Source organism: Fundulus heteroclitus, chromosome 10, assembly GCF_011125445.2.
Source record: "Fundulus heteroclitus isolate FHET01 chromosome 10, MU-UCD_Fhet_4.1, whole genome shotgun sequence".
In the NCBI taxonomy this organism is placed as follows: Eukaryota; Metazoa; Chordata; class Actinopteri; order Cyprinodontiformes; family Fundulidae; genus Fundulus; species Fundulus heteroclitus.
In genome coordinates, this window is record NC_046370.1 from 11679235 (window position 1) to 11703350 (window position 24116).

General features: G+C 38.8%; 1 protein-coding gene across 2 annotated transcripts in view; it reads left to right on the forward strand.

Annotated features, from left to right (window-relative positions):
- Window positions 1-10724: 10724 nt before the first annotated feature.
- The window catches only part of LOC105926454 (disintegrin and metalloproteinase domain-containing protein 12), a 144024-nt gene continuing 130632 nt past the window's right edge, over window positions 10725-24116 (forward strand). For both annotated transcript variants that reach the window (XM_012862804.3, XM_036142021.1), the window contains exon 1: window positions 10725-11251. In XM_012862804.3, the coding sequence (XP_012718258.2) occupies window positions 11152-11251 (100 nt within the window). In that variant the 5' untranslated portion in view covers window positions 10725-11151. The remainder of the gene's footprint in view (window positions 11252-24116) is intronic.

Below are 24116 nucleotides of genomic sequence, written 5' to 3' on the forward strand. Positions count from 1 at the left end.
TAAGGGAGTGTGATAGCAAACATGTGGAAGTGTTCTGGTCAGATGAGATTAAAACTGAACTGCAAAACAAACGCTGCACATCATCCCCAACCTTCCCTACAGTGAAATAAAGCAGTGGCAGCATCATGCTGTGTATATTGCTTTCCTGCAGCAGGGACAGGTAAGCTGTCAGAGTTGATGGAAAAATGTATGAAGCTAAATACAGTGCAAAAAAGGGTTAAAAAACAAAACAACAAAAGTCCAGTTGTTTTGTTTTTTAAACCTTTTTTGAAATGATCATGACCTGGATGAATGAGAATCTTCACCACTAAATACAATGCAGTCCTGTCAGAAAATCTGAAAAAGACTCAAGGCCAGCAGGACAATGACCTGAAACATGAAACCAGGTAATTTAAATGATTAGATCATTTCTGAATTTGTTTAGTTGTTTTCTACAAATAAGTTTGATTCATGTGAAGTTGTACTTCGGAAGGACAGAAAATCAATTTACTTTAAACCTCCTGATGTCAAATGTGAGTCACACATTTTTATTGTCTTTAAAGTCTTGTTCAGATTCAATGCATCATACACAACTAATTGATATACTTCTGTTTTATTCCAGGAGGAAAAAAAAAACTCATTCTGAAAATGTTGGAAAAATTAATCATTTAATTTGAGAGCAATCATTTAGTGGGGAAACCGATCCACATAAAGAAAAATAATATTTTTTTTAACAGAATCAGAGATCCCCTAAATAGGCGCCCCCAAGGGAAATTCTATAAAATAAATAGAAATAAACCTTTGTTTTAATTTTTATTTTACTTTTATTGGCAAATCAGACCATATAAGAGTTTGTCATTACTTTTTTATAAATATGAGACAACACAAAGGGTCTATTTCTCTTTGCAACTCTTCAAAATGGGAAAGACCAGAGGCAGTAAGTAGGTAAGTAAGCCAGATGTGTGTTTATCATCATAAGACTTAAATATGGACGTCTGAAGCAAAATGATAAAATGGAAGGAACATTGTATACGGTGAATCAACCTTAATAAGCAATATTTTAGAGAAGAACCAAAAGGGTCTGAAATCTGAACAACATTCAGTTAAACACATCCAACATGTTCGAGCAGGCGGTGATCATCTGTGACAAATGTGTGCAGAAATTATTTTATGATTCAAAAAGCCTCTTTGAATGATGCTCAAACCTTCACACAAGCGCGTTTCACATTCTCACAAAGACACGTGTAGGACTCTGACAGAACATAAACCGTGTAAATGACCCACAGGCAGTTGAGCGGGTTAACAACCCACCTTCCTTTTGTAGGCTCCATTAAACTCCCAGAGTGATCCGTGCGGTGGTAATGGCTGACATTAAAGGGTTTATGTGCTAATAATGCTGCTTTTTTCTCCTTTTTAGAGCAATGCAGCTTGTGTAAATAACAGTTTTAAATGCCAAGCAGGCTTTATTATTGTTAACTGGGAAGACTAGTTCTGAATGGAAACAGTAAGTTGCTCTTAAAATACAGCCATGTAATAATAGCAGCAATAATAATGAAAGTTATGCGCCTCTGTGTGCCGGTTTAATGAATACAAATTTGAGCACTTTTACTTCAAAATGTGGGATGCCTGCAAAAATATGCATGCCACCTGATCTTTTCCACATTTTCGGCATTACAGTCACAAACTCCAAAGTGTTTCTAGCGACTGACCAAATCATATTCGGACATATTGGTAAAGTTGAGAGAAAAGGAGACCTGGTCTCAGAATCAAAATCTCAGAACTTGGACATGCATCTGTCCTCCAATCAACATCCCCATAGCATGATGCTGCCACCACCAAGCTCCACAGTTGGATAAAACATTATCTCTGTGATCAAAAGGGTGGAATGTGATATGAGTATTATTCTGACGTCACTAAGGCTTCACGGCACTCGGACATGTGAGCACGGGCCCGCTGATTGAAAGGCCAAATGCTGCGTAGCTACGGTGCGGGATGTTGATTGTCTGGGATAGACTGTCTTTTTTTTGTCTCATGCCAAGGCCACTATCGAGTATTAGGGAGAGCCGAAAGCGAGGAGGGGCAGAAACAGGCAGACGCAGACTGCAGCGGGACCGCGGGGTGCGATTACTTTCCATCTATGTGATCTCTGCTCTGTTTCTGAATAAAAGTGCTGGAACTTCATCACTCCACCGTCTCCTTATTCAATAACTCCAGGAAGTTAGTTATTGTTTAGAATTCCGATCACATATGGCCAAACTGACCTCTGACCTGTCTGCGTTGTCCCTTGGACTTCATGATGCTGTTTGATGTGTAATGTTCTTTCACAATTTTCTGAGATGTTCTTCTTCTAAATGCATTCAGAGGTGCCTTTACCTACTGGACTGGAGTTTGCAAAAATAGACTGGCAGGAAAAAAACAACTTAACTCTAATAGTGAAGATGCCACATTTTAAAAATCTCAACAAAAGGATCAATGAGATATTTGAGGCAGAAACTGAGAAAGGATTTGGTCTCAAGCTGATTTTTTTTTTTGGTTTTACTGTCTTGCTTATTTCACATGGTTTGCAGATTATGGCAGATAACAGTGAACAATATTCTTCTTACCGATGATATGTCCCATTTGGAAATGCACAAATGCTCGTTCAGCCTGTTTATTATTACTGATGTTTCTCCCAGGCTGTACATCCTGGTAATGTAGTATTAATGTGTCCAAAAAAAAAACAAAAAAAAATAAATATAAAAAGAAAAAACTCCAGTACTCCTACCAACTCATGTAAATAGACTGGGTTTTAATAGCAGTGCTTTACTCTTCAGCGATGTTCACCCATTCACACTCACAAATTCATAAATCAGAGACTTCTACCCTCTGCAAACTTTGCAGAACAGCTGTATATATACTGAGGTCACATTATACACAGATAGATTCTATTTGATACCTATATGCAAACCCCTTAAGGCAGTTGATTGCACTGGCTTTTTATAGCAAAAACTTTTAACTCCCTAATCAGTTATTTTAACTGTGCAACACTTAATCTAACATATAAAACCCTGACAGAATAGATTGACATATGTTAGTTATAATGTAACATGATTATGATGATGATGATGCCATAGTTTTGTGTATTGTTTTCAGATTTAGTATCTTAGTTCTCGATCCATTCAGAAAGAAATAGCCAGCAAGTGTAAAGCTTTCTTACTAGAGCATTTTTCCTATCAGGGTAATAATTGTGTTAATCCACTAGAGGTCCCTGTTGTCAAAGGTTTCTCTTTTGCTGCGCCTTTGCCAAGATATTGAAGCAAAGCTGCAATTTAAGAGGACAATTTAATGGGATTTTGAGCAGAGTGGGTCTCATTTAGTCTTAGTTCTTATTACAAGCAATCCAAAGACTTTAGTTTGATCTGCCTGAAGCATTTGAATCTTGAAACAAACACACACACACACACACACACACACACACACACACACACACACACACACACACACACACACACACACACACACACACACACACACACACACACACACACACACACACACACACACACACACTCATTATGAACAGGAACCCTCAACAGTCTCTTTGTGCCAAGCATATGAGGCCTGTGTTCCTGGTGAAACAAAAGGCGATTCAGTGGCAGAGCGTAGTGCCACCACACACACACACACACACACACACACACACACACACACTGCTGGTGTGGCTGATAAACCGGGTGTGGGGGGGGGGGGGGGGGGGCAGTGTAGCAGGATACAGAGGCAGCCAGATACCCTAACACCACTCCGGTTCCTGTGCAGCAGTCTGTGCAAAATCTGCGACTTGTGAGGCATGTTTGTGGGTTTTCTTATGGCAGAACATAAAGTCGACCAGCTATTTCAGGGATCCTTTTGCTTGAAGCATTTTAGTCGCTCAAGTATTTCTCATCTTGTTTCAGAACCTGTTCATCAAAGAAGCAATGACATACTGCATGGTTGGTAAAAGGGGAGTACGCTGACCTGTGATGGTTCTGAATACAAATGAAAACATCGATGCTCGTCCTGGGATAACTCTATTTGTCTTCCACTTTTTTTTCTTTTCACGAAACTCAGTTGGTTTATGAATCTTGACATCTGTTTTTCTAGGAGGTAAATCCAAACCATCCCTTATAAACGCCAGAGCCAATTTAACATCAGCTGCTGCTGTTTATTTTTTTTCTTTTGTCACCTCTCTTGCCTATTGTGTTAACAAAAACATACTGTTGAACAAATAAAAAAAGAACTATTTTGTTTTCTAACACAGCAAAATGTGATATCTCCAATCTATTTATATAGACTTGTTCATATACCAGGCAGTTTAAATGCTTTACATGAAAACAAAGTAACAGAGATACATATATTTTCCATTAAAGACAACAAATATATAATATTTGTGAATAAATCGGAAACTTTAAGCATCACCGACAGATAAAGAAACAGCAAAGAAAGCCAACTGAAACATATTAATAGCGAAGATGCGATAGAATTTGATAAAGTAATCATTTCCTTTTATCAGGAATTATTGTCCTTTATGTGAAGGCAGCAATATCCTGTAATGGTTTCTGTCAAGATTTCTGCACAACTTGTGTTTTCAAGGCATTTGTTCCAGAGCTGAGCAGAAAGGAAAATAATTGCTGCATCGAATTGTTATGGTCTGGTCTTGGCAACAGAGACTGAACTGATCTTTTACGACCCAAGGAGTCTACATGGCTCACCGGACCAACAGCTCTGAAACGTATTTAGGACTTTTCAGCACCTTACAGATCAATGATAAGATTATTTTTCAAGCTTTACAAAGAGAACCAGCGTAATGATTTATTGACTGGTGTGCTCCATCTTTCTGGTCTCAATCTGGACTCTGGCATCAGCATTTTTGAATAAGTTGTAGTTGCTTAATGTTTTTTTTTTTTCATACAGAAACCATGACAATAATCTAATCTACTGAACAAAACACATTCAGTAGTTCCCCGGTGTCCTGTGTCATATCCACATAGCTGCGTGCAGGTCAGTGCATGCGTGCCTCCTTTCCTCCTCTCCTTTCCTTTCAGGGTGTGACTAGCAGGTGCAGTGGTCGCAACTGGAGGTGCTTAAAGACCTGAGGCAGAGGCCAAATTGTCTTCAGCTCCTCATGGTTCTGACGCTAACCTTGTTGTCTCTCCTTGCTAGGAACTGGACTCCTTTTTGATGTCATGACCCTGGGCTTTTTCTTTCTTCTTCCTCATTCCCAGCGGGTCTGGAGGAATACTTCCTGGATTCCTTGCCCCTCTACTGGCAAGGCAAGGCAAGGCAAGGCAAGGCAAGGCAAGGCAAATTTATTAGTATAGCACATTTCCGTACAGAGACAATGCAAAGTGCTTTACATGATTAAAATACAGGAAAATAAAACAGATTAAAAGCATGTAGGGATAAAATGTAGAAACAATACAGAACATGGGGGAATAGAAACTAAAAGCAAACATTAAAAACAGTTGGACTACAAAGTTTCAGTAAAACAGTTTAACTAGAACGGTCGAAGGCAATCCTAAACAACAAGGCAACCCTCCTGGAAGCTGCTGCCTGGATAGCCTACCACTTTCTGCTGCTCCCTCCCCTGCCTAGTGTCCAACCTCCAGTTCACCAAAGCTTCAAACCAGGAAGGAAGAAACAGAAAGCCAAATCTAAAACTCACCACAAACCAATCTTCTGCCAATCTCAGCTTCTGTGGAAAAGATTGTCTCCTTCTGGATCTCCCCCACTAGTCGCCAGCAGTAAGATCTCTGATTCCTCTCATCTTCAACCAAACTCCAAACATTTCTATATCTGCTTTTCTATAACTGCTTACCACTTACTTTTACTCCTGCTGTGGAAGAATCCACAGAAGTTGCATTATTGCAGCTCTCCTTGTTTTAAAAGACTCTGAATTTTCACGTCTCCTGTTTCTTGTGCTCTTGAATTGCTTACCTGCAAGTTATCGCTTGTTTTCACTTTTTGATCCATTGGCTACGTCTTGGCTTGAATCCCTTTAGGAATAACCGGAAAACTTCTCAACCTATACAAGACCTAATAAAAAAATCTTTAACGCACCTACATCCACCTGCCTCTTTGCTCCTCTGCAGCTAGGTTGTTAGACAGGAAAAGGACAAACCGAGCACTCACCACAAACAATCTGTCCACCACCAACCACAGCTATCCCTGAATTACCAGTACCTCTCTTGAGGCTGTTTTACTTCACTCCAGAAGTTGGAAATAATCCTTTCAAAGCTCACCTGGTACTCTCAGAGCTCCCTTAAGCTTCGCTCTCTCAAACTAAATCCTGGGCCGTTGGCTGTCAAGTCAGACTGTGCTGCTGCTTTCATTTCTCTTACATAAAATAAGCATATTGAATGTACATGTGTGGCCATAGTTGGTGCAAATGTCAGAGTTCCATCTACAAAAATCACAGTTTTACATTTATTTCTGCTGTCCTGGCTACTTTAATGCAATTCGCCTTTTTCTATTCAGACTACCCCATACCATGAGATGCGTAGTAAACTTTCCTCATGTCCTCATACGGTCGCTATCGCTTGACTTCATGTGATGTAAAACAGGGCTTCAAGACAGAACATTCCTAATCCTTCACAATCTCATCTGCCGAAAATCTACGACCGCCTTCCCCAGTGCCAACGATTAGCTTTCGGATGGAGGAATGTGACCTCTTCTCAGTATCAGGCGACATCGCAGCTGAATGGAGCCTTTGTCACTGTCTTTTAGTTTCGTAATGGGTTTCTGTCCTCGACACTGCATATTTAAAAAATGAGTCTCTTGATCTGCAGAGAAAGGGCTTAGAATAACGGGGGCCAATCAACAAGATCCTGGAGCTTGTTAAAGTAATGAATAAAATGTGGAAACATTTCTCAATTGTAATGATAAACCACCAAGTCAAAGTCACTTCCTTCATTTAGATTACTGATTCACACGTCAGGTTTTTAGGGGGGTTTATTTATGCAGCCCCAATTCAGGACAAATATAATTGAAATGCAGCTCACAACACTGCAAAAACGGAACTAAAAATAAGTAAAATGTTCTTAAAATTTGTGTATTCTTCCTTGATTTGAGCAGGTAAATAAGATTATCTGCCAATAGAATAAGATTTTTGCACACAAAATTGGAACAATTCATCTCCATCATCTTATTTCAAGTGCAGGATGTCTATTTATCTTATTTTAGGGGCCAAAATACTCATTCCATTGGCAGATAATCTTATTTACCTGCTCAAATCTAGGACAAAAACACAAATTTTAAGAACATTTTACTTATTTTTAGATCGGTTTTTGCAGTGAAGACAAATAGGTTGAACTGGCGGGGGGAATAAGTGGACAAGAATAAGGCAAAAGACACACAGAAGTGCTTCTCCAAGAAAGCCTTCTGTGAGAAATAAAATAAAATAATACACAAAGTTAACAACAGAAATTAATCCATTAATAGTTTTGTCCACAAGAAATAAACACAGACAGCAGAATAGCTATCCGAACTTGAAGACATGTTGAGGGAAAGTTAAAGAAAAAGTGTGAATTAAGCAAAGTTAATAGTTTTCTCTAAGAACTTATTTGTGTCCCAGCCCAACGCTGATGCAGTGAGACATAAATACTGTCCATTAAAAAGAAAAATGGAGAGTGCACACTCCTAAATGCAGAAACAGGTCTGTCAGTGGTTCGGTGCTGGAAAGAGACACAGCTAAGCACATGATCACTTGAGCTAGAAGTACTTCCTATAGGAAGGAGCAACAAAAAGTACACATGTTTAATATATATTAGACTGTAATGGACAGCTCATTAAATATATGTAAGATGGTTTGTACTTGTACAGTGCTTTAACTAGTCTGACGACCCCAAAGTGGCGAGAGTGCGACACATTGAGTGTCTCACCCAAGGACACAACGACTGAGACGGTCAGACCGGGGGAATCAAACCGGCAACACACCAATTGCAAGACTAACTCCCTAACTAATGCGCCACTGTTGCCCCAAATATGTTATGTTATACTAAATGTAGGAACTTTGATATTTGTTGACCCCTTTTATCTTTTACTAAATGATTGAACTTTTAATATTTGTTGGCGTGTATAAAGCCAACAAATATTCAAAGTTCAAATCGAGGGACTACAGTTGAAATTTAGCTTCGTAGCTAATACTGACACATTTACAGAAATGTTCATTAATGTTTACTGTCTGTGTTAAAAATACACAAATAAATAATGGCAGCAATATCCATATGACTATCAATGGCCCAATCCACAAAAGGGACAGCTACAAATAGAATCACTTGACCCAGGGGTATTTTCTATGAGGAAGAGAAACAAGTAGTACACATAGATGAGAAAGATTTTTTTTAACTTAATATTATCATTTATTTCAAATTTATATTCAAACCTGAAAACAACTCGCTACCTTTCTATTAAACAGCACACACATAGCAGCAGAGGGAATTAGACATTCCTTTGCTTTAAGTGGACTACTGTCAGCATTTGCCTGTTTCCCAGTGACGGAATATTAGTCACAGTTTTAGATAAATATATTTTCAGTTTTTTTCAAAATGCTTTCATTTATTTTTGATGATTCAAAAAAAAAAAATAATACAGCCCAGACAGCATGGTCTGAGACCACTGACAGATAATTGTCTATCAGTCTAGGATTCAGGTTTACCACTAAACATTCAGGCTAAGGACACAGCAACAGGCAATGAGAAATGTTTAAGAAGGAGCTGCAAGTAAAGTTAACTGAGGAAGATCAAGAAACATGACGGAAATCAGTTGCCTGGTTACTTCAAAATAAAGTTTGGAACTTAACAGAGATTTGTCAAAGAGTTGCGTTTCTTTCTCGTATTATTTTTATTTTATTTTTTTTACAGAGTATACTATTTTATATACTCCATAATTTATATGTTACATATCTATTAAATGTCTGTTTGTATAACTGATAACCAGTTAATTTAATTTAATTTATATAAACAAATAAAAGCTCTGGACACCCCTGTTAAAATGTCAGATTTTACTGACGTTTATAAATGAGCCCAACATAAATGAACAGTTCTTACTTTTGATGTGACATTTATACTAATAACAATACAAACATGTCAAAGGGAATATCTAAAATAAAAAAAGCTACAATACGCAAACCTTGATTCAATTTCAGCATTTACTGACCTTTTGATGGCATTTGGAGCTACTTGTGTTTTCATCCATCTTGGGACAAAAAAATTCTAGTGTCATCAGAGGAAAAGTAATCCCAGATGATGATACTGCCATCACCCTTTTCTCTGAAGGTACGGTGTTCTTTTGGCAATGTGATTTGCTGCGATTGTGGCAAACATACCATTTGGATCAGTGGCCAAAGGTTCAAGTTTGGTTTCATCAGACCATAAAACTTTTTTCCTACAGGATTCTGGGAGATTTCAGTCACACCAGAAATACAAGAGAAAATACAAGAGATTGTTGCAACATGTAGAACACAACAAGTACATGTTGGATATTCCTGCAGCGCCTTCAGTGTTGTTATCAGCCTCTTGGCGACCTCCCTGGCTAGTCTATAGCTCATCTTGTCTATGGTGGCTGCTTTTTTTTTCCACAAAAAGTGAAAAAAAGTTCTGAAATTATTTATGTTGGTCTCTTTTTTAATTTTATATCACAAACATCTGACATTTTAATAAGTTTGTTATATGGACATTCTTTATCTACAATCGATACATAAAATTCCATTAAATATGTATAATTCCAAGAATGTAGGTGCATATTTAAAACTAGGCTGATTCAAAGTAAAGTTCATTTGCAAAGTGTTTGAGACATGTATTCTGTATGAAGTCGATGAAATCTGTCCTGCTCATTTAACTTAATCCAGGAAGTATTCCTCCAGACCCGCTGGGAATGAGGAAGTGAAAAGCAAGAGCCCAGGGTCATGACATCAAAAAGGATTAACTTAAGCAGTGGGCTGCTACTGAAGTTTGGTGCCCAAGGAACATTATGGGGCTAAGGGTCTTGCTCAGGGAACAAAAGTCGGAGTCTTTGGATTGGAAGCGGGGAACTTGCAGCCTCTCCAGGATGCAAACCCCCTGTTCTAACTATTAAACCAATGTTTCCCAACCCTGTTCCTTGGAGACCACTGCATGCTTTAGGTGTCTCCCTGCTGCCACACAGCTGACCTAAATGAACGGATAATCTAAGTGTTTTTTTTTTTGCAGAGGAGACGATGCAATTATTTAACTCACGTAAACTGGAACAGAGCCATATCTAAAACATGCCGGACAGGGGTCCCTAAGGACCAGGGCATGGGACCACTGGACTACACTACTACACCCCTATCTCCCCCAATCTCATGGGGCACAGTTATATTGTTGTAAAAAATCAGTCTTAATATTTAAAACCATAAAAAAGTACAATTGGGGGAGTGGTGGCAATTGCAAATAATGAGTTGTTTTTCTTTTGTAATTAAGGTTAACGTAATCGACGAATCAGTTTTGTTCACGTTCAGGGAAAAAAAAAATTATATATATATATATATATATATATATATATTGAGATATATATATATATATATATATATATATATATCAATATATATATATATATATATATATTGAGATATAAAAGTTAAGAAAACTAAGTGATCTAAACAGACTATATTATCTTATCGATTGGTTTGAGAAACCGTGACGTTTACTTTGAAAATCCTTACCGGATGTCGCGCCTTCCTTGCCTCTAGCTTGACGGCTGTCTCAGTCAGCTGGTTTTAGGACCAGGCGGAGGCTGCTCAGAAGCACATGGTCTCTAGTTAAAAGGCAACACTTTTCGCCAGTAACTGCCTGCGAATTAAATGTTATTTTAACGGGCGACTAAGACGGCAAGACCTTGTCGTATCTGTTCACGTTGTCCTCTCTTTCCAACATTTTTTCCCCCATCCGATTTCTATGAATTCCCGTCAGGAGGCTTCCCTCCGTCCGGATATCTCGTAGAATGGGCAAAGACGCGCTGAGTTGAAGCAGCTGTTATTATTAGGCTTCCCTGGCGCGCTCCTCGCAGACGCACTTGATCATATTTCAGGAAGTCCCTTTCTCTTTATTTAAGGGGGGGACTGGCTGGCTGTTGAAGATCAGCTGTTGTCGGACTGCTGGTTGTATGATGGTTGAGCTTCTGTAGAGACGTCTCAGCATCATGAGCAGCCAGAGCAAGAGGAGACTGAAGTTTATTCTGACAGCACTTCAGACTTCGACCGTCTGCTGGTTGATGTGTGGCAAGGTGCACTCTGCAGAAGGTAAGAGGATAAACGACACACTGCTTTGTGTTTGTCATTCGTTCTCTAACTATACCCATTTATTCAGATTCAGTCAATAAAACTGAGAACTCCTACTTTTTTCAGTCTTTAAATGCATCAGTGGGCAGCATGTTTTTTTTTTTTTTTTTTTTTCTGGCACCCTCTGGTAAAATAAGATACATGCATTAATTAGGATAGTCATGTAATTCTCTAATTTGCTGCAATTCGAGGAACCTTCTTTCATGGTCAATGTTTGTTGCATTTGATTGGCAAGTTAAATTAAATCAATTTAGTACACAAATTCAGTTCAAAAAGCCAGACTTGAAACTATACGCCTTCATCACTCTGGTTCAGTAGGGGAATAACAGAAATGTCCTGGACACGCCTGTGTGTGGAGATTCTTAAAATTCTGACTCTAGCTGCTGTCCACGCCTTGTGAATCAGCCCCCGAACTGTTGAATCCTCTCAAGGCAGCACTTTTTATATGTACTCCTTTTTCTGCTGCATGTTCTCCGTCCACTAAACTTTCTATGAATGTGCCTAGATAAAACACCCAAGGACCAGTCAGTTTGTTTAGAAATTACTTTGTGTATCGTTGTAGAGGTTGTCAGTGTCTGCCAGACAGCCGACACTGCTTCGACTGTAGCATAACATTTCTTTTAATAAAAAACAAGTTTTTATTGTTCTTATGTAACATTCTAGTTTTCATTAGCTGTAAGAACTAATGAAAAAAGAACAGTTTTGAAACACTTGAAATATATTTAAAGACATTCTTGAAATAACAAATTTTTTTGGACGATATACACATTTATTAGAATGCCCTGTATTTTGCCACTTGGATGGACACTCCCACATCTGGGATAGGTTGTTATAACCAACAAAGTAACTACCTTGATTTGTGGTAGGGGGCATTGCGATGATCAAAAAGAATAATGAAGAAAATGGGGCTCTATTGCAAACAGTATTGTAATTGAAATGTTCAATTTATATATATATATATATTTTTTTGTATTTGTTCTTTCAAACCTCAGACAAATCACAGGTAGACTTGAAGTAAAAATAAGAATCATAATCTGCTGGTGAGAATCTGATTGGTACATCTTTGTAATTCGGTTTGGGTCACAGAACCAGGAGTTTTTAACTGGCGATCAATCCTAATGTCATAATTAGTTGTACATTTCTATTTAGCATTTGTTAATTGTGGTGTCTTGTGTTTAAGATTTGTAGTAACTGTTCTGTTTATGCTCCTTTACAGCTACTTAACATTCAGTTAATCATACACTCGTTATGATTCATTCATGGTCCCAGTAGTCACCTTTCTGTATAAATAATCTTCCTGGTTCACTCGGGCACTGATGCCCCGTCCATACGGAAATGAGATTAGGTGTATCGACAAAGATATTCTGTTGTTTGAGCTGTGCGTCCACGTGGATCCGGCGGTTTGGGAAACTGTAAACGATATATTTTTAAAAATGGCTCCCAGAGTGGATGAATTTCAAATAGCTGGTTTTGTGTTTCCGTGTGTACATGCGAGCCATCTGTTTTCTGAAACAATCACATTGTAGCTTCGGCTCTTTCTGTAACCTGCTTGTGTCTCACTTTTAAATGACCACTAAGATGGCACTGGCCATTGTTGAGTTCATGCTAAGGCAAACATTGGCTTTGCATGCCTGATGTTTTTCGAGTTTTTTCTCTGGCAGTGTCGTAGCGCCATCAATTGGTTCGGCATACCTACTACCACATTTACAATGACGCTGCTTCCTCTCATGTGGACCCACATTGTTTCTTCATTTATGAACATTAAAAGTGTTCGTCTTTGTGTGAACGGGGTCTCAGTCTTTAGTAGAGCCTCCTGATCGTTTTATCGGCCTGTAGTTTTCGCCAGCGCTGCTTGTTTTGCATGTTCCCTTTGTGCCCTTTTGTTTGCTTGGTCAAATTGTACATTTGGTTTTCTGCTCAGGCATATATATGTTTATATTTTTTTCCCCTTTAAAGCTGCACAGTATAATGAATGACGATCGTCATTGCACTAGCAATGTGAGCAATATTGAAATTTACAAAGGAATACTTGAATTCAGGATATTGTATAGTATGATCTATGTGCTTTGTATTCTGTCTCTGCTTGTCAGTAATGTGTTGGGCAACTGGATGAACTTTAACTTTTCACTATCTTACTGCTGGTATAGATCCTAGACACAAGTACCCAAAGATAGGGGCCATATGATAAGGGTAAAGAAGGAGACTGAGGAAAATGTGGACTTATCATAATTCATGTCATTGTGTGGATAGATGGATGGATGGATGGATGGATGGATGGATGGCAGGGTTGTTTTCCAAATATTGTACAACCCTTCTCTGTCTTGCATCTAATTACAAAGATTTTAGCCTGTATTACCTTTTAAGAAAAACATTTATTTTTTGTTAGGGGTATTGAAACCATAACTTTTGAAAACCTCCAGCCCAACCCTACTACAGTTATTCAATTAAGGTCGACTTCCAGGACTGCAATGAATTCTTCTGGCTGATTTGAGCTTAATAGGAAACCTGCTTCTAATTTTGTCTGTCAAAATGACATCCTAGCGGCAAATGGGGAAATAAAACAGCTTAAGAAACTTTGAAGAAACGCTCAAGTGAAACGGCTGGAGTGTTTCCCTTGTTTTATGATGCCAACTCTTTCGGCTGGGGCTCATGACACAAGCGCTCTGTTCCCTCGAGGATGAGATTCAGTAAAAACACCACAGTGTTCAGGGAAAGCGGCGAGTCTCATTTGACTTTTGGTTAAAAGGAGACCCCCCTCCCTCCCAAAAAAACCCCAACAAAAAACAAAAAGGAGAACTTCTGGCAGTCACGATGTTCACTCTGGAATCCTGGGAATTAATTACCGGCAGGGGCAAAAGTGTTAAAATAGAGTTGAAGCAAGTGGAAGGTGTTCATTTATTCATCATCAGTTCATCCTTGTCAGACGTTTGCCTTGATGCGTTTCTCCCACAGGGCTGCAGTCTCGCCAAAGAAAGCCATTAGCCGCCGCTCTTTGTGTGGGTGCAGCTGGGAAAGTCGGCGGTGATCTGTGCTGGCCGAATGTATGTAGATATACCTGCGTCACGGTCATCAGGGTTCGGTGTTGATTGAGACAAATGTAGAGACGAAGTGCTGTGAAGAGTTGCTTCTTGGAACAAAAAAAGAAAAAAACCCATCAGCTACAGTTTGTGTAGCCCTTTTATTTTGCAACAAAGGACGAAAACAGCTCAGAAAGTTTTCTCAAGTTGCCCACATTCTGTGATGCTCTATACTCTTCTTAAAGTCGATTCGTTTCAGGGTTGTTGTGTTTTTTTTACGTCAGAAAAATGTGTGCTTTTCTGAAGATCACTGAGACAGAACTGTGTGAGGAAACATGCTCCATCTCTAGATGGATAAAATAACCAGTGTTTCTTGAATTGTCCCAAAAATGCCAAGCTCCCTCTTCTCTCTTTTTTATTTTTTGCTTACGTTAGGTCAGTCTGTTAAGTTGGTCTCGGCTAATTAACGGAAGGTGTTGGCTTTTAAACTGCTGCTACCTTCACCACAGTACTCAATTTAAAGAGTAGACATAACAGAGAAAATCTCCCAGTTGTTATAGCAGAAAAAAATCTTGAAGAAGAGTCTTCCTCATAAAATTTGAACTACACACTTACACAGAGCTGTCAAGTTGCATGAGAAATTAGGCATGAGACTTTACCTTGCCTGCAGGCTGAATTCTCGTGGTGTTTGTGCGTTCACGAACGCACGGGTGTCCAATCTGTTCCGCTCCCGTCTCAATCGTTCGGGACCGAACCAAAAAAAACGGTTCGGGCCAATCACGCAGCAGTATTATGATTTAAAGCGGGACATGCCAGCTATGACAAAAGCAAGAGCAGCCGAGCTCACAGCAGAACCAAATTAAACATGGCAGCGCAGGAGGACACACGTGTAGCTGCTGCTATCATATCTGTTTTGTCAGAGTCCACAATTTCTTCTTTGAAACAAGAACATCGAAAAGGGCTTTGACTTGCGTACCTTGTTGTGGTTTTTCATGTCTTCTGCTGCTTATATTTTCATTTTGTACCGTGATTGGCTAAAACCAACTTTTACTCGGCGGGCGTCTCGCCCAATCAGCTCCGAAAGTTCTGCTGAATGTCACTCCTTTTCCCCAAACGGATTCGATAGGAGCAGTCCCAGATTGATGATGTACAGAACGGAGAGTGCTACACATTATCAATCTGGCTGGCCAGGTTACGTGAGACTTGGTGTGCAATGAACGGATCACTCGCAGCCCAAGCTAACATATTGTGAAGAGAAACAGTCGCATTTTTATTCGTTTCTATGACATAACAATTTCATACCCATATCTTTTTTTGATCTGTTTATTCTTTAGACTTTTTGGAGGTTTTTCACATTTTTGGACAGTATATTCAGTAGGTGGTTAAAAATGACAAAAGTGAAGGAGAGGGGGTTAAAAAAGCGACCATGTCAGAAAGACAATGAAGGAGGCATGGTTTTCAAAAATGTTTAAAATAAGATTTTCTAAAGTATGCTGTGCATAAGTCTTCAGCCTGCCTGAATAGATATGTTTGTATGGTAAATATATCTCAACCAGTTTTCCACATACAAAGACTGATTTGCTTTTTGTTCTTTGTAAGAACATGTGTAAACGGTAGTTTTCAAATCTTGCCTCAGATTCAGAACTGGACTTTGGGCCATTCTGACACACAAAAATGTTTTGATCTAAATCGTTCTCCACTGAAGGTTCCTGGTTCGACTGCCACAGACTACCACTCTGGGTCTCTGAGCAACACCCTTATCCCCAGAATGCTCCCTAGGCGCTGCAGTGGGAAAGCAGAGGACAAATTTCATTGGAATGTATGTTGTAATGACAAATGAAGATGCTGATGATTTCACTGTAGCTCTGTATGTTTAGGGTCATTATCCTTTTTTATCAGAGCAAACCTCTGTTTCAGTCTTAAGTTATTTATATACATATGATTTTTTCCCACTAGGAGTACCCTGCATTTAGCTCTACCCATCTTTTCATCACCTGGATGGGCCAGCCTCCTTGTCCCTGCTGAAGAAAACCTTCCTCACAGCATGACGCTGTTGCGTTGTCAAAATATTTAGTTCAAACCCAAACTTCTTTGCAAGGAGATCCTCAGCTCTGTGCAACCTGTTCAATAAATCTGACATGCTGGCAACAAGTTAAACGGACAAAACAACTCTGTTAACTGACTTAGCGTTAGCTGCAGACAGGTTGCGGCGGAGGACTTAAATAATGTTCTTTCTGCATGTTTCACAGATGGGAAAGCATCAATATGTTTCCAGCAGAAAATGTTTCTCCCGCCTGTTTTCTCGTCTGTCTCCATTTCCTCATCCTAAGCATGTGGGACACAGGCGGCAGTATTAAATCCTGGAACTAAAAAAAACTTTATTGGTTGCATTTAAATGCAGCCAGGAGTCTCACACTAAGTTGCAGTAAAAGCGGATGACGCAGCCGTAGTCCTGACCACTTTAGAGAATATACAGTGTACAGATCATCTGAGACCATGTTACAATAGCCAAGACTGATACAAGACCAAAACGTTGAAAATGTGTTCTCAAGACTGGTACCCAGTACCCCTACGCTACCCTGACTTGGCCATATTCTTTGTGCTTCATTAAGCCCTCTGTTCACTTGTGTCCTGTAACAACCTTCTGAGGCCTTCACAGAACAGCTGTATTTATACTGAGATTACATTACATACAAAGGGACTCTATTAGATCTACTAATTACATGACTTGTGCATGCAACTGAGTGCCTTGGATTGTATTTAGAGGCATTGAATTAAAGGGGTAGGAAAACATACTGTATATATGCTACAGTTGAAGTTTTTAACATAACAAAATGTGGATAAATTTAAGGGACATTAAGGCTTTTACAAGTAACTGTGTAAACCAGGAAACCAGTAAAAGAGCATCACTTCAGTAATATCCTGTAGAATAGTCTGGGTGTAGAAAACTGACTCACAAGACTCTGTATCTGTAATGAGTAGAGCACCATCATTTCAGTTGAATTCAAAAATACTTTATTAATCCCAAAGGGAAATTAAATGCTGGTGTAACTCGTCAAGGCTTCTTAAAAGGTTTTCGTAACTAGAATAAAATAACCGTCCAAAGGGACTGCATTCCAAGGTTTTACAGTTATCAAGAAGATTTACGGTTTAAGCCAGAGCCACAGTGGGCAGTCGTCTGCATTGTCCATAGCTTTGCAGCAATCCCTCATACTGAGCATGTATGTAATGACTGGAGGTTAGAGAAGACAGAGCAGAGACAAGAGAAGCACAGAAGCACACATTTATCTTTTCTATGTTGGAGCATAATGGCAGATGATCTGCCCCCCTGTCTGATGTCACAACTAACAGAACGTCAGACCAGGTGTACCTTCTATGAAGAAATAAATGACAACAAAAGTTAAAATAACAATGTAAATTGGAGAACAGCAGGAGAACTGAGCTGAGGGATGTCCACCAGCAGCCTAAGCCTATAGCAGCATAACTATAGAGATAGCTCATGGTAACCTAAGCCACTCTAACTATAAGCTTTGTCAAAGAGGAAAGTTTTAAGATTAGTCTTGAAAGTAGACGGGGTGTCTGCCTCATGGACCAAAATTGAGAGTTGGTTCCTGAGGAGAAGAGCCTGATAGCTAAAGGATCTGCCTCCCATTCTACTTTTAAAGACTCCAGGAACCACCAGCAGACCTGCAGTCTGAGAGCGAAGTGCTCTGTTAGGGAACATATGAGCTTAATGATCAAGCTCTGATAGGAGCTTGATCATTAAGGTGGAAAAAAGGAAACCCAGAAAATCTGTATTGTATTGGATTTAAATGACGTCTTAGTAAAAAATAAACCAAGGTTTTGTTTTATTAAATATGTTTTTGGTTTTGTGTTATTGAAAGCATAAAGCTCTCACAAAGATCTGTTTCATGAAAATGGGTGTGTAGTGAGTAAATAAACCGTCTATTTTAAAATAATTGAATAGAAATGTAGAGATTTTGTATCTGTATAACCATAGCACTTGTCAGATTTTCTCTGCATAATTTAGAACATGAGCTAAAAGCTTGTAGATTAATGAAGAAAATGAATTGCTGTATTACTACATGAGAAAACATAAATGTGAACCATTATCGCCTTTTCCTTGTGCACCAACACTTTGTCTTCACACCATGCCCTTCACCCAATGAAGCTGCAGGGAGAAGATGGAGCCGTTCATCTCCGCGAAATGTCATGTTTGCATACATATTTCATGGGAACGCTCTTCAAGCTTCCCTGACGCTTTTTCTCCTTCCCTGTCAGTCGTGTTGTTTCCTGGCCTGAGATCATTGTGAATGATTTCCTCCAATGTGTCAGCCAGGTCTGGTATACAGTTTCTCCGCTCTGAGCGCTGCGTGCAGCTTGTCGGCTGCGCCCACAGACAAATGAAAGTTGGGCTGCAGATATATTTTTGGACGGTTTTAAAGCATTCCTGTAGTCAACACCGTCCCTCCCCAGAGAGACATTATCACTGTGATGTGACTCATCCTGAGTCGAAGCCTTTTAATATCTTTTCAGTATGAATGGATTCATATGTGCCAGATGACTTTGTCGGGATATTAAATGTATTGAGGTTGGTGAAGAAGTGGTTGTGTGTCAAGACAAATTGATCAAGCAGTTCCTTTTTTCTCTGCGGGGATCCATATACTGCATGTGTGGAAGTGTAATGGCAGGACTGTTCTTATGTGGCTTTTTTTTTCAGCTTGTATTGCACTGGCTTCCTCAAATTTCTTCCAATTCAACCCTCAGCTGAAGTTTAAACCATCATGTGAAACCTGATGCTGACGTTGGACTTTCACATCAGGCTTTCAGTTGGCTCCGAATGCTTCTCTCAAAGCGTCTCCTCTATCCCTCTGGTTAAGTAATGCCAGATATTTTTTTTCTCAAATTAATCTTCATTAGTATAGTTTTCACCAACATATTTCCCTCTGAAAAATAGCGGTGTGAGGATACAGCCAGCTGTCGAAACAATATACAATTTAAAGATTGCAAGGATGAGACCGGGTAATAGTTACGAAGTTTTTGGGGAATCCGAATCACCGGCTACATGACTTCAGATTGTTTAGACAAAAACTGTATCCCAATGTGTAATTGGATTTGAAACGACGTTATATTACCTACTGCATGCCCTGTCCGCAGGTGGCGATTGGTTGATTTAACATCTTTGTTTAAAAGTATACAGCAAGTATGACTATAGCACAGCTAGGTCTCTCACAAGGACTCTCATAACATTGCAGCTTGTGTTGTCTTTGACGCCGTTTATCCTCATTAAGATCTCAAACTTCCATTTTGAAGTGTTATGATAAAAGTCAGAATAAAGTGAGACGAAATGTAGGAATAAACCATAAAAACAGCCACCGTCTATATGAGATATGTCATTGCTCTCTAGATCGACTATATTGCCAAAGATGTTTGCTTGTCTGCCTTCAAACACATACTGTATGAACTTAAGCGACATTTCATTCTTAATCCCCCCCCCCCCCCCCCCCATAAGCCCCTCTGCACTAAGCTATGCACTGCAGTCAGACAAGTGCCATTATCCTTGCAACTGACAAAACCTAGATTCCTCAATCAGATTGCCAGACAGGGAGGTATGATTCGTCACTGCAGAAAACATGTCTTCATCTCTCTAGAGTCCAATGGCAGCATGCTTTACACCACTGCATCAGACCCTTTGTTTTGCACACAGGGATGTACATTTGTGATGCAGCTGCTCTGCCATGGAAACCCATTCCATGAAACACTCTTCACGCTGTTCTTGAGCTAATCTCAAGGTCACATGATGAAGTTTTGAGGTCTGTAGCTTCTAAATTTGCTGAAAGTTGCTGACCACCTGTGTGATATGTGGCTCACCCGCCTCTGACCATGCTCTGATTTTTTTTTTTTTTTTTTTTAAGGCAAGCTACATGACTGAGTTGCTGTTACTACCATTTGCTTCCACTTGGTTTTAATACTTCAAATGGTTAACTGTAGATATTTTTGTGGCAAGGAAAGGGTCTTTGTTTTGATTGGGTTTGATTCCATTAGCAGTGGTTTTTGATTGCTTGATTTTACAGGTTTGCCTGTAATCCTGGGTGTGGCTATTTGAACTGAATAAAAAATTTGGCTAATCATACTTAATTGATTATAAAAAAAGGTGGCAATTATATTTTCACATAGTGACAGGTTCGTTTTGACAGCTTTATTCAGGTTGGTTTAAACTGCTTTATTCCTTTTGAGAAATGAAATCATCATTTGAAGTTTGCTTCTCGTATTTACTCAGGTTGTATTTGATAATAAAATGTATAATCTGAAAGATCAAATCAATTTTTGCTGTTTCAAAATATATCTGTAGATGGACAGATATACAGTTTCACAGTACTGTAGACAAGGTTAAAACACTCACCCTCACATCCAGGACTCATAATAATTGCTTATATTTACTTCTCTAGATGAAGTCACAGGATATGCTCCGCAAGTCACATTTCACTTTGATAAAAAAAAATATACAGAAATTAATTTTATTATTCCCTAACAGATACCAACGCTTGTGTTCTTCAGATGGTGATTAACTGTCTTTAATATGGGAATAAAATAAAGGGGATTACTTATTGCAGTAACATTTTGTTAAATTGCGAACATGTATTCCTATTAGTGAAGAATTGAAGCTTGAAATGTTCCTGAAATGCCTCCAACAGTAGAATTCTGGATTCCCTAATGTATCAAATGTTCATATTTTTTTTGCTCTGAATATACTTCTTAGTTTTCTCAGACAGTTTTATTCCAGGAGAGATTTTTTTTTCTTATTCAACACCGTGATTGTGCAACATAACATTTTGTTTTGTTGGATAATAAAACTGTAAGGCAACTCTCTCTCGGGGAACTCAAAAAATGAATAACACACCCGTAACTTTCCACAGCAGACATTTTCACATGTTGCAACAGATATTAGGTTTGCTGTTCCAGATCTACTTTTACTAGAGCTGCCAATTTTGAAGCTTAACTCCTAGATAAACCATAGTTCTAACAATTTTGCACAAGCTCAGAGGTGTTTGTTGTGGGCAGATATGGCTTCATAAAATTGTCCTTAGATAATAAGACAGTAAGTGTCATGTGAGCGACATGAATTTAATAAATTATATCATATTTGACTTATGGAAACTATACCTTTTTTTTTTTTTTTTTTTTTTTTTTTTTTTTTAGAAAGAAGTTTTGACACATGGCTGAGATTACTTTACGTTATTTTAATGAAGCATCCTCCTCGGTAAAGTCATAACCGCTTAAGGACACTTAATGCAAACCTGGGTTCTGTGGAAACACCACAACAAGGTACAGCATTTTATGTTGCATTAAAACTTGTTGGCACAATTGCCTCAAAAAAACGGTCTGGTATTTGAATCCCAGCTGGAGCACTTTTTTTGTGGAGTTTGCTTGGCCTCCCCGTGCATACTTGGGTCCTCTCTGGGTACTCCAGCTTCCTTTAGCTACATAAAACCATGCATGTTGGGTTAATTGGTCCATATCAGTTACCTTTAGGTGATAGTGTGTGTTGGTGCTTAGTTTGACTGCTGGAGAGAAGTAGCAACCTTCCTGTGACCCTGCAAACGATTGAGGTGGTATAGAAAATTAATTGATGGCCAAACTGTTCCTATCTTGCCATGTATGCAACATAATATCTTCTCATATCAGAGGTTTGTGTTGCTTTTAAGTTACCTATGTGGATTTGTATCGGGATGAATAGTGTAAAATGAAGTGTTCTATTGCTAGACATATTACTTGTGCCATGATGTCACATTCTTGTTTATTTTTGTCCATGCCTTATATCCTGGAAAAGCTCAATGCCCTATTTCCAGTCTATGACTGCCCCCAAGTTGTCAAACTATTATTCACTGTATTAATCAGAATGTAGGTAAATATGGTCTAGTAAGCGAATCTTCATCAGCGTGGATAGAGTGTCAGCATAGCGCATCATGGGATAAAGTAACATTTAGTGATTGCTATGGAATTTGAATAGCATTTATTCTGTCGCAATCTTGTATATACCCAACCTAGAGATGTGGCTTAGTTTTTGCCTAGCTGAGTCATAGTTCAGCAAGGCAGCTACATAACAAATTTTGGCCACCTAGCCAAACTGAAAGTCAAACTGTTTTAAAGATGTAGGACAGCAATGCAGTAGTTTTATTCACTTAAACTTGTTTACCATGAAGATCTGAGAAAGATGAGCTATGGTATTATGGGCAGTGTTGGGAGTAGCGTCCTTATAAGTGGTTAAAACTGAAAAGCAAAATTAATCTAAGCATGATACAAAAACCCTAATAAATATACAGTCTCAATGATAAATAAACCCACTAAAGTCGGAGGCTGGAAAATACGGATCTAAAACAAACTACTTAAATCATAATGAACAGAATACTGACTAATGATAGGAACCAAATCTGTAGTTAATAAAAATACTAAGATGTGAAACAAACAGAACTGGCCAACCATCTGGTCCTGCGTTTAGATAACTTTTGTTTCCCTGGAACAAATGGCTCACCCTCTGGCCAAAAACCCCAATGTTATCCCATATCTGTGTGTGTGTATGGTTTATTTTAAGCTTTAAAGACCTGCTTCCCCCCCCATCTATTTTTGTTCAACCACCTAACAGCTCCATAGGGGTTGAAATGTGAAGACTTAAGATCATAGCTTTAGAGAACATTAAACTGTTGTTTTACCATTTTCGTTGCACAGATTTAAATTTCTTGTTCTTCCATCACAAAGAACAAGCCCAGTCTGTAGCTTAATGGGCATGCATGTTAACGGAGACAAGACAGGTCACCTCCTATCTCCATGGACTTCTAACAAATCGGGCTCGATGAAGGTCCTCTGCTGTCAGATGCTTTGTCTGTGTCTGCCAAAGTTTTTTTTTTTTTTTTTTTTTTTCAAGGGCGGACCTGTGATGTATTTTTAAATGAAGCGGAGCTAGCAGAACATCAATAGCTCAGAAAGTTTTAACTCCAAACCTGGGCAATTCAGCCTTGTTATAAAAGTTTGTATTGGTTGTTAACGCAGTTGAAAAATAACTTTTCTTCCAAAGTAAAATTTTTAAAAGACAACCTGCGTTTTCACATGCGGTACCACTTGTGAGTTGTTGACAAAACTAAAAATGTTTATTTTCCTAGCCCAGGTGTGTAAATTGCAAATTGGAATGCATAAATTAACAGAGCTGATCTGAGCTTTATCCACTGGAGCTCCTTCTAAAAGTCATACAATTGCAAATCCATAATAGGCAGGTGTTTTAAAATATTTTAAAGGTTAAATTTGGTAATAGATTTCTATATAGTCTGAAAAGTAAATTTTAAGTGTTTTCCAAGACTTGACAGAAATATACAGTTAGACCTAGAAATATTTGGACAGGGAAACAAGTTTTGTTCTTTTAGCTGTTTATGAAAACATCCAGGATACAATTATACAATCAATGTGGGCTTAAAGTGCAGACTCTCAGCTGTAATTTGAGAGTATTCTCATCCAAATTGGAGCAAGGGTTTAGGAATTATAGCTCTTTAATACATAGCTACTTCTTTTTCAAGGGACCAAAAGTAATTGGACAATTAACTCAGAAGACTGCAAAATGCATAACAAGGCTGCCTGATGAATTCTGAAGTGTATAGGGATATACTTTCTGCTCAGATTCAGCCAAATGCAGCTTGTATTTGCATTTCCAGGCTTTATTCTCATTGTACTAAGTCTGTGGTGAGCACCAATACTTTCCCTCCTTAATAAAATTGTTCTGCTCAACCTCACCTGTGTTTGACTATTGCCAATCATTGTCC